The sequence below is a fragment of the Henckelia pumila genome, chromosome 1 (genome assembly GCF_033568475.1).
Source record: "Henckelia pumila isolate YLH828 chromosome 1, ASM3356847v2, whole genome shotgun sequence".
Taxonomy (NCBI): Eukaryota; Viridiplantae; Streptophyta; class Magnoliopsida; order Lamiales; family Gesneriaceae; genus Henckelia; species Henckelia pumila.
Window position 1 is genome coordinate 156,924,238 of NC_133120.1, and position 14,659 is coordinate 156,938,896.

General features: G+C 34.3%; 2 protein-coding genes across 3 annotated transcripts; one reads left to right on the forward strand and one right to left on the reverse strand.

Moving 5' to 3' along the window:
• Positions 1 to 6,528: 6,528 nt before the first annotated feature.
• Positions 6,529 to 9,415, forward strand: LOC140874648 (ultraviolet-B receptor UVR8). Its single transcript, XM_073278003.1, has 8 exons — positions 6,529 to 6,767; positions 6,856 to 7,008; positions 7,719 to 7,877; positions 7,953 to 8,120; positions 8,211 to 8,342; positions 8,439 to 8,519; positions 8,962 to 9,060; positions 9,140 to 9,415. The coding sequence occupies exons 1-8, from the start codon at positions 6,560 to 6,562 to the stop codon at positions 9,370 to 9,372; spliced, it is 1,233 nt and encodes a 410-aa protein (XP_073134104.1). The 5' UTR covers positions 6,529 to 6,559; the 3' UTR covers positions 9,373 to 9,415.
• Positions 9,416 to 9,486: 71 nt separating this feature from the next.
• LOC140874647 (protein PTST homolog 2, chloroplastic) lies at positions 9,487 to 13,388 on the reverse strand. Of its 2 annotated transcripts, none has more exons than XM_073278002.1 (8): positions 12,680 to 13,388; positions 11,970 to 12,136; positions 11,581 to 11,739; positions 11,288 to 11,505; positions 10,485 to 10,630; positions 10,250 to 10,397; positions 9,924 to 9,992; positions 9,487 to 9,841 (listed from the first exon to the last, which is right to left on the reverse strand). In XM_073278002.1, the coding sequence occupies exons 1-8, from the start codon at positions 13,282 to 13,284 to the stop codon at positions 9,746 to 9,748; spliced, it is 1,608 nt and encodes a 535-aa protein (XP_073134103.1). In that variant the 5' UTR covers positions 13,285 to 13,388; the 3' UTR covers positions 9,487 to 9,745. The 2 variants fall into 2 exon arrangements, 1 of the variants encoding a protein (XP_073134103.1); XR_012148179.1 differs by having other exon boundaries at positions 9,762 to 9,841; positions 9,924 to 10,044; positions 10,152 to 10,397.
• Positions 13,389 to 14,659: the final 1,271 nt, after the last annotated feature.

Here is a 14,659-nt window from a genome sequence, read left to right on the forward strand (position 1 = left end):
AGTGATCCGTATAAGTAAGCTGTAACAACATCCATAAGACACATTTTCAAATTTTCAGACGCGGCCAAACTAATCAAATATCGAAACGTAATTGCATCCATAACAGGAGAATACGTTTCTTCATAATCAATTCCAGGTCTTTGAGAAAAACCTTGTGCAACAAGTCTAGCTTTATATCTTGCTATTTCATTTTTCTCATTTCGCTTTCGAATAAAAACCCATCTGTATCCAACAGGTTTTACACCTTTAGGTGTGAGGACTATAAGTCCAAAAACATTACGTTTATTTAGCGAATCCAATTAAACCTGGATGACATCTTTCCATTTGGCCCAATCATGACGAGTTTTACATTCTCCAAAAGATTTTGGTTCATGATCCTCATTTTCATTTATGATGTCACATGCCACATTATAAGAAAATATCTCATCAATATCTTCTATATCTTTTCGATTCCATATTTTTCCAGTATTAATATAATTGATAGAGATTTCACGATTCTCGTCAGTTTGTGGTTCTGACAGAATATTTTCATCATCAGGTGTTTCTTCTGGAACACCATTTTCTATTTTATGATCATCGTGTTTCTCTATGCCTTTTATTTTTCGAGGATTTTTATCCTTGGAACCGACTGGCCTTCCACGCTTCAAGCGTTTTATGACATCATGAGTGTCTTCAATTTGTTTTTTTGGAATTTCAATTCGAGCAGGGGCATTTACAACATGTATATATGATTTTGTTACCCCTTTTGTGTCTGCAAATGCATGTAGAATTTGATTTGCAATTCTTTGCAAGTGCACAATTTGTTGTACATTTTTCTCACATTGTTTGGTCCTTGGATCCAAATGTAACAATGATGGTACATACCATGTGATTTCCTTTTCGATGTGTTTCTTTTCTCCCCCTAACATTGAGAAGATTTCTTCATTAAAATGACAATCAGCAAAGCGTGCTGTAAACACATCGCCTGTCTGAGGCTCAAGATATCGAATGATTGATGGACTATCATAACCGATATAAATATCGATTTTTCTTTGAGGACCTTTTTTTTATCGTTGAGGTGGTGCAATAGGCACATACACCATACATCCAAAAATTTTCAGATGAGAAATATTTGGTTCTTTACCAAATGCAAGTTGCAATGGGGAGAATTTATGATACGCACTTGGTCTGATGCAAATTAATGCCGTGGCATATAAAATTGCATGTCCCCATATAGAAATAAGGAGTTTTGTTCTCATAATCATTGGTCTAGCAATCAGTTGTAGACGTTTAATCATTGATTCAGCTAATCCATTCTGTGTATGAACATGAGCAACATAATGTTCAATAGTAATTCCCATTGACATACAATAGTCATTGAAAGTTTGGGAAGTAAATTCTCCAGCATTATCAAGTCTTATTTTCTTGATTTTATAATCGGGAAATTGATTCCGCAATTTTATTATTTGAGTCATTAATCTTGCAAATGCCACATTCCGAGTTGACAATAAGCATACATGTGACCATCTGCTGGAGGCATCGATCAATACCATAAAATATCGAAATGGTCCACATGGTGGATGAATTGGCCCACAAATATCACCCTGAATACGTTGAAGAAATATGAGTGATTCTGTTTGGATTTTAGCTGGTGATGGTCTTATAATAAGTTTTCCAAGAGAACATGCTTTACATTGAAACTTATTATTCTGAAAGATCTTCTGGTCTTTCAATGGATGACCATGTGTATTTTCAATAATTTTTCGCATCATTATTGAACCAGGATGTCCAATCGATCATGCCAATTGGTTAATATTGAAGAATTATTAACCACCATATTTGATTCGATTGACCTTATATATGTATAATGCAATCCAGTAGGAAGCATTGATAATTTTTCAACCACATATTTTTTTCCTGATTTATATGTGGTAAGACACATATATTTCTGATTTCCATCTGTTATTGTCTCAGTATCATATCCATGAGAATATATATCATTAAAACTCAACAAATTTCTTTTCGATTGTGGTGAATATAAAGCATCATTTATCCGAAATTTTGTACCATTTGATAACAAAAATTGTGCTTTACCACAACCTTCAATCAAGTCTACAGGACCTGATATGGTATTCACCATTGTTTTTGTTGGTTTTATTTCCATGAAATATTTTTCATCTCGCAGAATAGTGTGCGTTGCACCACTATCCGGTATGCAAATTTCCATGATATTATTTCCATGTTTGCTCATAGCATTTTCCATATCAAACTTCACAAAAATGCAATAAAGAAAAAGTAAGTACAATACAAATGCAAAATATAACATGCTTTATAATACAAGAATGCATGAAAAATACAAATTTGTTATAATCTAGTCCCACCAATCTTTTAATCAATGTCTTCGAAATCATTCAAAAAATCTGCAGCATTGAAACTAGTTGAACCAATTAAATGGTCACTATTTTCAATAAAATTGGTCTCTTTTCCTTTCTCCTTTTTTGATTCTTTATAGAGCTTACATAGGTGCTCAGGGGTTCGACAAATATGTGACCAATGTCCTGGAGTGCCACATCTATAACAAACACTCTCAGATCTTTTTGAGTGATTTTTATTTTCACTCGTATTTTCATGCTGCCTTTTTAGTGGGTGGTTCGTGACGTTCTTTTGAGATGAGTTATTGAAATAACTATCTCGATTATTTTCATATCCACGGCCACGACCACGACCGCGATAATTTTTACGTCCACGTCCACGCCCACTTCCTCGACCTCGTCCACGACCAAAATATTGTCTATGCCTTTGATTTTGGTTTTCATTTTTAATTATGACATTTGCTTCTGGAAATGCCGTTGAACCAGTGGGTCGGGATTGATGATTTCTTACTAACAATTCGTTGTTCTTTTCCGCCACAAGAAGACATGCGATGAGTTCAGAATATCTCAAAAATCCACACACTCTATACTGTTGTTGTAGAGTTATATTGATGCGTGGAATGTGGAAAATGTTTTTCAAGCATTTCCATCTCAGTAACAACATTTCCACAAAATTTTAATTGCGAGACTATTCGATACATCGTAGAATTGTAATCACTGACTTTTTTAAAGTCTTGGAATCTCAACGTATTCCATTCATCACGGGCGGTCGGGAGTATAACTTCCCTTATATGCTCAAATCTTTCTTTCAGCCATTTCCATAAAATCATTGGGTCTTTTTCTGTGAGATACTCACATTTCAATCCTTCATCAAGATGTCTACGTAAAAAATAATAGACTTTGCCTTTTCTTGTGAGGATGATATATTATTTTCTTTGATGGTATCACTTAGACCCAATGACTCAAGATGCATCTCTACATCGAGAGTCCATGGCATATAATTCTTTTCCAGTGATATCGAGCGCAACAAATTCAATCTTTGCCAAATTTGACATGGTGGTACTAGAAAAATAACAATGCATTTTATTAGTTAATTTCTATTAGTACGACAATAAAAATAATGGAATAACGAAAATTATAAGTGCGTGTACAAATAGAGAAAAAGTATGTGGTGGAAAATCGCTGGTGAGTACAAGACTCGTGAGCATGATGATCATAGTCGTTATGAAAAATAGCCTTATAAATGTCATCATCTTCATCTTCGAAAAATCGAGGAGAAGTTATTTTGAGAGAAAGAGTGAATTTGGTGTGATTGAAAATGAGTTTGAGTGAACATATTTATAGGGTAAAAACTAGTCGTTTGTTACCGTTGGGGGTAAGAAAAAAATCGAGTATGTGTTGAATAAAAATTTGTGATAATCATGTGATGCATATAATGATAATCATAATTAAATATACGCAATAAAATATATATCATATCACGTTATTATAAGGTCAGTGTAATAGACAGCCTCTTATATAATAACATGAAATTATACAAATATAATTAGACAATAAAATTATTTAAGCAGTAATGTATAATCATATCATGTTATTATAAGGTCGGTGTCATAGACACCCTCTTATATAATAACATGAAATTATACAAATATAATTACACAATAAAATTATATAAGCAGTAGTGTATAATCATATCACGTTATTATTTAAAAACCTTAGAAGCTTTTATACTTGTCGTATCCCTTACTGGGAGTGTGAGATGTCGTCTTAACATCCTCCCAGGATTTATAACAAGTTTTTTTTAAAAAAAAACTTATTTTTTTTATCATGTCTGATAATAACATGATATTATATATTAAATATATACACAACAAATAAATAAACAATAAAATAAATATACTTACTTGTTAAATATTTTTGTCTTTCTCTTTGTGTTTTGGAGCGTCGAAAATTATAGAGAACCTTCGAGCGATCGTGCTGATAACGTGTTGTGAAAAGTAAAAATTTATGATAAAAACCAAAAGCTCTAAAACTCAAAATATATATCAAACCAAACACTTATAAAATCTTCTATCTAAACTTGTGTTATTTCTTCACAAATGTTGAGGTCTATTTATAGATCCTCAATTGAGAAATGTCCAAAAATAAATATGTCATCCATTACATAATCAAAAATTAAAATATCATCACATCACCATCACAATAATTTTCAATCTAATTTTAATATATAATTTCCAATAAAAATAATAATATTATTCAATATTCATAAAATATATTGTATCTGATAAAAAAAAATGTCCACGTGCGGACCATGTACATGATGTCAAAGGAACAATCAAACAGTGATGGGCATTAAATATGGTGGCAATTGTGGTTATGCATATGATAGAAATAAGTCCCCTATTTTTTTAAAAAACAATAATAATATGTCCGGTTACAATGAGCATTCGAATCGGACCCGATTCTTTTTTGTTTTTGGATCGGGTTTGGGTAATATTGAGTGGAATAATGGGTAAGATTGTAAGAATCAAGTAATGTGAGTTCAATTTTTGTATCTGAAGATGAATGAGTACTCGAGTAACGAGTTTTATAATATCACATGCATATATCTAACCTCTTTAAACTTTTATACGTATCCATATAATTTATCCACTACTAGTCATCTCTCGAAAATTGTCTTTTACATGGAATTTTGAAGACTAAATACAAAATAATATGTAATTAATTAATATGTTATGGGATTTTTATGTATGACTGGATTGCATGTAAATATGTAATGACAGCTTTTGATATTTAAATTGATTGAAACTGTGTTGGAGACTTTGTTTGATATACTATTTTTTTGCGATAAATTAATGTACGAATTGAAAATTCAAAATGTCAAAAACATTAAGATTATAATGGTATAGTTGGTTTAACGAGTTTGACGTGTAGAATCTGTTAAGACTGTTAACTTTCAAGTATGAGCCATATGATATGGGTCGATCAAAATTGTAAAGATTTTGGTCTTGGGTCCTTGTGAGGTTTTTCACAAGAGACTCCTCCATTGAAAATGTTTCTTTTTCTTTGGTTCTCTTCAATTCTCCAAAGGGTCACTTCTCTGTCATGAGTCGCAAAGATGCAAATTAAAGACGAGAAAATTAGTTTAATTTACAAAACTATACAATATTTATATATATATATTATAAATGCGGATAACTTCATCAAGTAAATAAAGAAAAAAGACCTGCAGATCCGCACTTGCTCCTGGATGTAGAAACTAGAAACACCGTACCCTCCATCAGATGGGCCTGAAGCCCATACGCTGAGCTTGCAATTTGCATCCTTCTTAATAGACCAAGGCTTATATAAAGCCCAATCGAACACTATGCACTTTTCTTTCTCCCACCTCAAAAAAACATCTAAAATTCACGCCTTGAGGATAAAATATTCTTTAACTATTTATAAATTAAATTTCAAATGTATATATATTTTTTGAAATAACCATTTCATATAACATTAAACCAAATCCGGCATAATTACAGAAGAAATTAAAGTAGGAGAGGGTGGAGCCCTTCCTAAATGACCATACATAGAAATAACTTTCTTAGCCAAAGTATAAACAATCCGATTGGTTGATCTAAAAATAAAAACAAAATGGCTAGATGAGAAATCCATGGCTATGATTTTACAATCATCTACTATTAAACTTAAACTAGAAGAATTTGGCTCCGACTTGTTCATCGCTTCAATGACTAAAAGTGTATCGGATTCAACAATGATATGCAAATAGTCTATCTAGGATTTTAAGCCAACTAAGAGTTTCGATGATGCTCAAGGCTCGAGCCATAATGTAGTTGAAATGTCCCTATAATTTACCATGTATATCAGCTATCACCACGCTGTTAGAATTACGAACGAATGCAATGATAGTTAATTAAATTTCAAATATATTTTTGTTTTTTTAGAAAAAATAGAGCAAAAAATATTTAACATCTAAATTTTACACGTGTTTAAATAATATTTCATGTTAATTTATAAAGCACCACCGTATCTTATGCTAATAATAACATATAAATAAGTGATATATATATATATATTTAAAATTTAACCTATCTATTATATTATTAGTAAGGATATAAAATTAGAATCAAAAAATTCTTGTGACATGTTGCCATATCGGTGACGATATTGACTGTTAAAAAAAGAAAATGTAAAAAAAAGAGTTTATGGACAAAATCAACATACTCGAAGAGAACAAAAGAGAAAAGCAAAAGGAAGAAGAAATATGGAGCTGGGGCGCCGGCACAGACGGACAACTAGCGACGGGAAGGCTTCAGGATGAGCACAGCCCACAACCTCTTCGCTCCCTCTCCGCCTTTGGCCCCTTCGCTTCCCTCTCCTGCGGCGGCGCTCATGTTATTACCCTCACGCCCGGTACAGGAACACTCAATTGGATGAAAATCACGCGGAAGATTCGTTCTTGCCATTTAATTTTGATGGGTTTTTGTTTTACTGGTTTCAGGTGGAAGAGTTTTCACATGGGGGAGGGGAACTTCCGGTCAGCTGGGCCATGGGGAGATGATCAGCTGTTTGCAGCCGAATGAAGTGAAGGCTTTGGAAGGCTTTGTTGTTACCTGTGTTTCTGCTGGGTGGAATCACTCTGGATTTGTTACAGGTTTTGATCATAATCGTAACTGAGGTTTCTAGATTTCCTTTTTATTTCTGCCTGTTTATATGTATTTCTTGCTCTGGTTTATTAATGTCACCTGAAACGTTTGGAGAAATGATTGGTTCTTAAGTAGTTTATATTTTCATCTTATGTTTGGCAATGTTCATTTCAAACTGATACTTCTATTTCCAAGTTCATGTTTGAGGGGTGAATTGACATCTTTAGATTTGCTTTCTGTTGGGCTAAGGCAGTGTTTGATTGAGCTTCTAGGAAATATTTTTCATCTTTTTCTTACCAAATTTTGAAATTTTGTTAGGTTGCGATTGGACGAAAGTATTTCAACTTCATGGATTTCGATTATCATTTTAGTTTTAACAATTAAACAAAAGAAAAATCTTAAATCCATAACTTAGTTATTTACATGGATTAAAATGGATTCCAAATGACCATTTTATTGGAAGAACTTAAAATACATCCTAATTATCATAAATCACTGTGCAAACATAAAAGAAGCGAATTTGATATTTATGATGTTATTTATTTGAACAACAAAAATACATTTGAATCCATGGATTTGAAATATTTTCATCCAAGCGCATCCTTGAAAAAAAGCTGAGAAGTGCTTCTTATAAGCACTTTCAAACACTACCTAAGCATCCAGTTACTTTTTCTTACCTGCTTCTGAAATAATCTGAACATTGTTAGCTACTGTGCAGATAATGGCGCGGTTTTCACTTGTGGAGATGGTTTGTTTGGCCAGCTAGGTCATGGTGATTATGAATCAAAATGCTCTCCCTTGGAGGTCTTGTACTTTAGTTCTAAGCATGTTGAGCAAGTTGCTTGTGGTATGCGCCATACACTAGCATTGCTCAAAGGTAATTTTCTCTTAACATTTGTTTTCATATTGCATTTTGATTTCTGATAACTTAAATTTATTACTTTGTGCGTAGGCGCCGTAGAACACAAGGTTTACGGATTTGGGTCGGGAAAGCGCGGACAGTTAGGTACATCCACAGGCATAGTCAAATCAACAAGTGTTCCTCAGGCTACCTTATGCCTCACAGATGTTGAAATCGCTGGTATTTGTGCGAATGGAGATCAGAGTGCTGCATTATCAGGTGTGTTTCAACATTTTAGAATCAGACTCGACCATTCTTGGTTTCATTATTGAATTTCCCATCTTCTTGTCGCTGACACTTGCTATCTAGCTACTGGAAGTTTATACACTTGGGGAAGAGGATATCGGAATACGTCACGTGTTTGCATTCCTCACCGTATTGATACGGCTTTGTCTTTCCACCAGGTTGCTTTAGGATGGAATCACGCTTTATTATTAACAAGTATGAACTTTTACAATCATTATCATGGATCTTGTTCTTCAAATAGCAATTTGGATTCTAGGTGAACAAATTGGACTGTTTCCTGCTATTTTGCAGGAGAAGGGAAACTATACATGCTTGGCGGCGATCATCATGGAGTCCTTAGTAATCCTCATAAAACACCTTTGATGAAAGATGGTAGGTAATTCACTACAACAGTCCAACTTTCTTCTATATCATCCTAATTAAGGAATTTGTGAGAAAAAAAAAAAAATTCATGATCACTTATTATTTAGAGGTTGCAAACACTGCTTAAGTATTGCAACAATTCACATTGTTGTTCCAAATTATCTCTCTATATGTGGCAATAACGATGGGAATATAGATTGTTGCATGGTTTAAAATATATGAATTGCGTCTTCACAATCGGCTAAAGTTTTTGATGCAACGGCAGATGCATGGCCTTATATGTTAAAATTATTTTTAGAGTCTGTATTTTGGTTCCTCGTAATGACTTGCTGAATTCCTACCTGAAAGAAAATTGTTCGTATAATTGAGTTACATAAATAAGTTGAACTTGGAGGTTATATTATATGAGCTTTTTTGTTTTGTTTTGTTTTGTTTTTAAACCATCTCATAGGAGAAAAAACGGAAGATGTCCTGCTTAAGCTTATCGATCTTGAAGAAACAGCAGTCTTGCAAATTGCCGCAGGATCAGAACATTCTGCATTAGTAACAGGCAAGAAAGTTTACGTCTGCTGCGTCTTTGAATCCATGTCATGTTCTGAAGCGCCTTGGGTTCCAATTTTATTTTGCAGACAAAGGGTCGGTGATGACATGGGGCTGGGGAGAACATGGTCAGCTTGGGCTTGGGGATACATTTGATAAAACGTGCCCTCAGCCGGTGAGCTTAGGCAGTGAAGTCGCTGGGAAACACGCCACTCCTAGTGTGTACTGTGGCAGTGGTTTTTGCTTTGTTTTACGCAATTTTGATGTGCATTTCCAAGTAGATGAACCAAATATAAGTCTCAACGATGCAATGACAAGATGATTTTTGCTGGAAGAAACGTGGTGAAACTTTTATTTCATTTACTATTTTATGAAAATTTATTGCGCCGGGAAGGAGCGCTAATTTTAGACTCCTAATCACCATGCAATCCATATATGAGTAACATGACAAGTTTTCACTTTGTATAATAGAGTATTTACATACAGCTCTTTTGATCCTACCATCAACGTTGTAATATTTTTTGTTTTCCAACATTAAACCTAAATTTAACCATGTGTAACATAGTTAAGTAGGAGATCTTGCAGCAAAAAATGAAAAAAATGAAATCTAGAAGAGGAAAAGAAGCAAGTGATTTTCTGATATACCACGCGTGCCAATGTTAACATTGCCTAAGAGCTATATGCTCTCTTCGTTCTCATGTCACAATAAGAAGGTTATTCTGGTAACCATTATTGTTGACGATGGGGCGTAAAGGGTCAACTTTCCACATACCATCAACAATGAACTTAATCTGCAGCAGGATATTAGAGGAAAGAGTCATGATCATGTTAAAGCTGAATACATAACATGGTCGAGGTCTTTAGAAAACCTACCTCATATCTACCTGGATACAGCATTAAGCTAACTGAAAAGATTCCTGTCTCTGATTTCTCCATCTTCCGCTGCAATCAAGGTGTCCATTCGACTACTTTAATCAACAACGAAAGAAAAAGCCTGATCCATTGTTAAAAGGAGTCGTTTACGCATCACAACCTCAGAACCCCATGTTTATATGATAGTTTCGTGAAACAAAATGTTTCAAGAAGTTAATAAATACTAACATTATAATTCTGTTCAATTGGCTGTCCAGCGGAATCTTGTTTTATCTACAAGGAAACATAGTTCTGGGATATTCCACGTTTTGAAAAACTTATCTGACCTGAGTTGTCCATCCATCAAACGAGCCAGTTAAAAGGACCTCTGAAGCTGAATTATGCCACACTATGCATGTATCCCGCAGAAGTTGTATGGCTTTATGTGCTCTATATATCTGTTCCTGCTTCTTTTCCACTATCTTGTGTGTGTCACTGGGAAAGAGTAGCAGGAAAATGTGAATTTTCAATTTAAAAAAAGAGTCATTTGCTGGTTATCATCGAATGTAATAAATAGCATACGTTATTGCCATTGCCATTTTCCCTTCTAATATAGCCATCCTGGCTCGTATTGAACGCAGTCGCTCCTGGGCACTCATGAACTCATTCTCTTGGAACTCCCGTTCATCAGAGAGCTTCTGAAAATCACTGACAGAGAATCCATCTACCTGGTGAAGAATAGAGACATCAAAGAAAAGTAGTACCATGATGTTTTGTACATAAAACACAAAAGTGTATGTTGGTGTTCTTTCTCAACTCTTAACAGTCACAGAAATTTGGTTGTAATTTGTCACTCACTCCGTTGTAAGAGATTGAATTTCAAATGTAGGTTTGAGCATCTGCTCCTGTAGAAAAGCAATAAAAGTTTTCAAAGCTACGACTTGAATCTTTTAAAAAATACAGCTTTCTGAATGCCTCATTCGACAGTTGTGTCAAATAGACAGTGAGCGACACAAATAAGGAAGTATAATTGCTGTTCTTCAGCAATCCCAAACATTTAATTTATGGGAGCTGGACATTTGATTTTCCATAAATACTGCGAATTTGGACAGCTGCTATTGCACCAAAAATGATATCTAATGATAAAGTTCAACTAAAAAATTTTAAACTCTATGGTGGTTCACGTTCCTAATTTCAATTATTTTGCCATTAATGTAGCAGCCAGCCACGCTGGAATGGAGCCACAATGTACTTTTTCAATACGGATATATCATTTTCTTTGCCTGAGGTTATAATGTACACACACAGTATATCATATGCACTAGGGAACCCTCTGGAAGAACAAAGACAATTAGAAATAAAAATAAAAATCCCAGGTTACCCACCTCGTCTGTAATGCTCTCCTCCCTTTTAGACCTCAAGGAATTAAGCGCTGTAGAGAGCTCTAACTCCAGATGCTGAATGCGACTTTTTATGTGATTGAGATTAATCTCTTCAGATCCATCCGAAGCTTGACCGTATTCACCATTAATTGCAGTTAATCTATCACGATTAGTTTCTCTATCATGTTCCATGATGTTTTTCTCAAAAGAAATTTCGGCAGCTGCATATCACTTCAAGTTCAAAACCCTGAAAGACAAAAAACTTTCCTTAACAAAGACAAGTAAAAACCACGCACCTTCAAATTCTGAATAGTGGAACCCTGCTCGCTGATTGCTCCAATTTCTCCAAGTTCCCGGATCCAAGTTTGGGCTCATCTTGTCATTTGGCTTATTCAATATGCCTTGGTGGCGGAGACCTGTTGGATGTCTGCCGTTTTCTCCATTATCAACCCTGGCTTTTACAATTAAAAAGGCCAGACATCCGGTGTTTTAGAATGCAAACATAGGCACCATGACAATTGACAGATCAATAATATATACGTGGATAAACTCATGCAGTCATATAAAATAAAATCCCCCCCATTTTCATCTGTTAGAGATACCTAACTCTAGTCAATAAAAATTTCACAGGATATGACCAGAGTGCATGAATAAATGTTGCTCTGATCCAAAACAACTGACTTACCCACATCAGAAGAGGTTCCAAAATGACTGTCATCTGCCTCATCTTTACTTGTTGCATTAGTTCCATATCCAAATGGCTCCAAATCTACTCCAAAATCGCTACTCCTCTGCTTCTCCAATCTATTCAATATTCCCTCAATGCCAGTATCTGTATCAGCACTCATCTCTCTGAGCCAGGGAAAGAAAATGTTCACCATGAACAGCAATTCCATAAGAGTTTTCTTTGTATTAATCACACTGATATTTAACTATACGATGTATATAATACATAGCAAGCCTTTTCTCCTCCCATTATGCTCATCAATTTTAAAATTCCATAGCCAGTATTTCATATGATACTATCTAGTGGCAAAGGACCATACCAACAGAAAAATCTTGGAGAAAATTGATGGTTAAAAAGTCTTCAGAGAACATGTCCCAATTACAATCAAACGGGCAAAAGTATTAACAGTTTGTGAGTAAAATTTTACCAAGTGACATGAGAGTGAAACGAGAAAGAAAAGACAAGCAGGCCGCAGCTCTAAGAAATTAATTCCCATCAGTATCCATTAATGGCCAAAGTTATAAATTCATCATCAATAACGTCATCAACACATCATAATATTGACTATATACACTAAAAGATGAAAAATGATATCAAGAACCATAAAGAAAAGGTATACTTGTGAAAATTGAGTACATTATTAATAATTTCAAAAATAAAAACCTCACAGGAATCTACCCAACCGCGAAGAAGAAGCCAGCTGCGTGGAATTCAAATTCTCAGAATTAGAATCCGAACCAGATGAAAAGTCATCTTCGGTATCGTCCCCAGACCAAGACCAGTCGTCTTTCCCTCCTAAAGAAACGCTCTCCTCAATCCTCTCAACCCTCCTCTGGAACTCCCCAAGATCAAATTCCATTTTTTCCTCCACATTCTCTTCGTCCCAGCCAAGCGTATACCACCCGCCTATCTTCTTTATCGACTCCACCAAATCCATCCTTCCAGCTCTAGCCAACTCTTCTCTAGTCGGAAACATCATCGGTTTCTCAGATTTCTTCATGAATTCCATAATTTCCGCCTCCAGTTCTAACTCCCCTTCACTCTGCCTACAAAAACAACACCACGACTCATCTAAATAACCCCCGAATTTCTTGTCCCTCCTCACTTTCAAGAACCCAAAAGAATACCCCCTAACAGCGCTTAGTCTACAAATTTGAGCCCTATTCTTGGGGTTATGCGTGCAAACCAGAGAAGGGGTGGGAGGATAATCGAAACGCGAGAATGCGCAGCGGGATATCAGGATACGGCTATGGCTACTGATGAGTACGACCATCGTTCAGGCATTTCGCCGAACACTGTGATGTGCTTATTTGTATAGAGGATAAGACCTTAGGCTTTGAGACACAAGACGAAGAAATGGTGAAGAAGCAAAGAACAATAACAATATGCGCGGAAAAAAGTGGCAACCATTTGTTTACTATTTATATATATATATTATACTCCATCATTTTATTTATTTATTTATTATTATTTATATTTATATTTATATTTATATTTATATTTATTTACCTTGATTAGGTGTATCGGTTCTTTTCCATTATTCGAAATCTAACTAGGTTTATATCGCTACACTATCAGTGAAACGATTTATGTATTATGATTACTTTACTACGTTTCTTTTAAACACACTGAAAATATAAATTATTGAATAGCTTCCTTGTCAGATGTTCTCACGAATTTATATATATACGATGAAAGTAATATTTTTTCGTGATTTAGGTTGCATTGGAGATCTGTCTTATAAAATTGAGTTATGAGACTATCTCATTGGAGCTTTTGGTAAATTATTATAGTAGGTCTTTTATGAAACAGTCTCATAAATTTATATTCGTGAGACGAGGTCTACCCAATCCATATCTGCGATGAAAAGTAATACTTTTGACATAAAAAATAATATTTTTTATAATGAATCGGGCGGGTAAAAAATTTATTTCACAAAATTATTCATAAGACGGTTTCACATGAGCTTTTGTAATAATAATAATAATAATAATAATAATAATAATAATAATAATATTATTATTATTATTATTATTAAACGGGATATACTAACTAAATTTAATTTTGTTATGATGGTAAAACATTTTTATGATTTGAAAGCTAATTTTTAACCATCTAATTCCATTTTGCATATTCATTTTTTCTCCTACCATTTCAACTCCAAAAAGTTTGACAAATTTTTATTTAAAATTGGGAAAAATGAAAATCCAATAACAGATAACTCTCGTATTTGTATATACATGGAAATGTGGCCATACACAAAATTGAATTCCAAAAATGGATAATTTAAGGGTCGACTTCAAAATTGAATTCCAAAAATGGATAATGTAAGGGTCGACTTCAAATTTCAAACCTGGAAGATGAGTGTGCATTAGGGGTGTTATCGAGCCGAGCCGAGCCGAGCCGAGCTTAAATTTTAGTAAGCATAGTCATATATCACTAGTAGAATTGTGGGTTTTTACTTCGCCAATTTTTACTTCAGCATTTATTGATTACGAAGTAATATGTAACAATCAACTTCGGTAATAATATTGGCGAAGTAAACACACACATTTTACTTCAGAGTTTATAAAACCCGGGCTTCACTAATAATTTTGATTAACATTTTACTTCGGCATATTATATTTAATGAAGTAAAATGGTAAAAA

Excerpts from the sequence above, each read along its gene's own strand:
- LOC140874648 (XM_073278003.1), top strand. The coding sequence starts at position 6,560 with ATGGACAAAATCAACATACTCGAAGAGAACAAAAGAGAAAAGCAAAAG. Across the intron at positions 8,343-8,438 it reads TCACGCTTTATTATTAACAA|GAGAAGGGAAACTATACATG; the intron begins GTATGAACTTTT and ends GCTATTTTGCAG. Across the intron at positions 8,520-8,961 it reads AACACCTTTGATGAAAGATG|GAGAAAAAACGGAAGATGTC; the intron begins GTAGGTAATTCA and ends ACCATCTCATAG.
- LOC140874647 (XM_073278002.1), bottom strand. The coding sequence starts at position 13,284 with ATGGTCGTACTCATCAGTAGCCATAGCCGTATCCTGATATCCCGCTGC. Across the intron at positions 12,137-12,679 it reads TCGCGGTTGGGTAGATTCCT|AGAGATGAGTGCTGATACAG; the intron begins GTGAGGTTTTTA and ends TCCCTGGCTCAG. Across the intron at positions 9,993-10,249 it reads TTGATGGATGGACAACTCAG|CGGAAGATGGAGAAATCAGA; the intron begins GTCAGATAAGTT and ends CCTTGATTGCAG.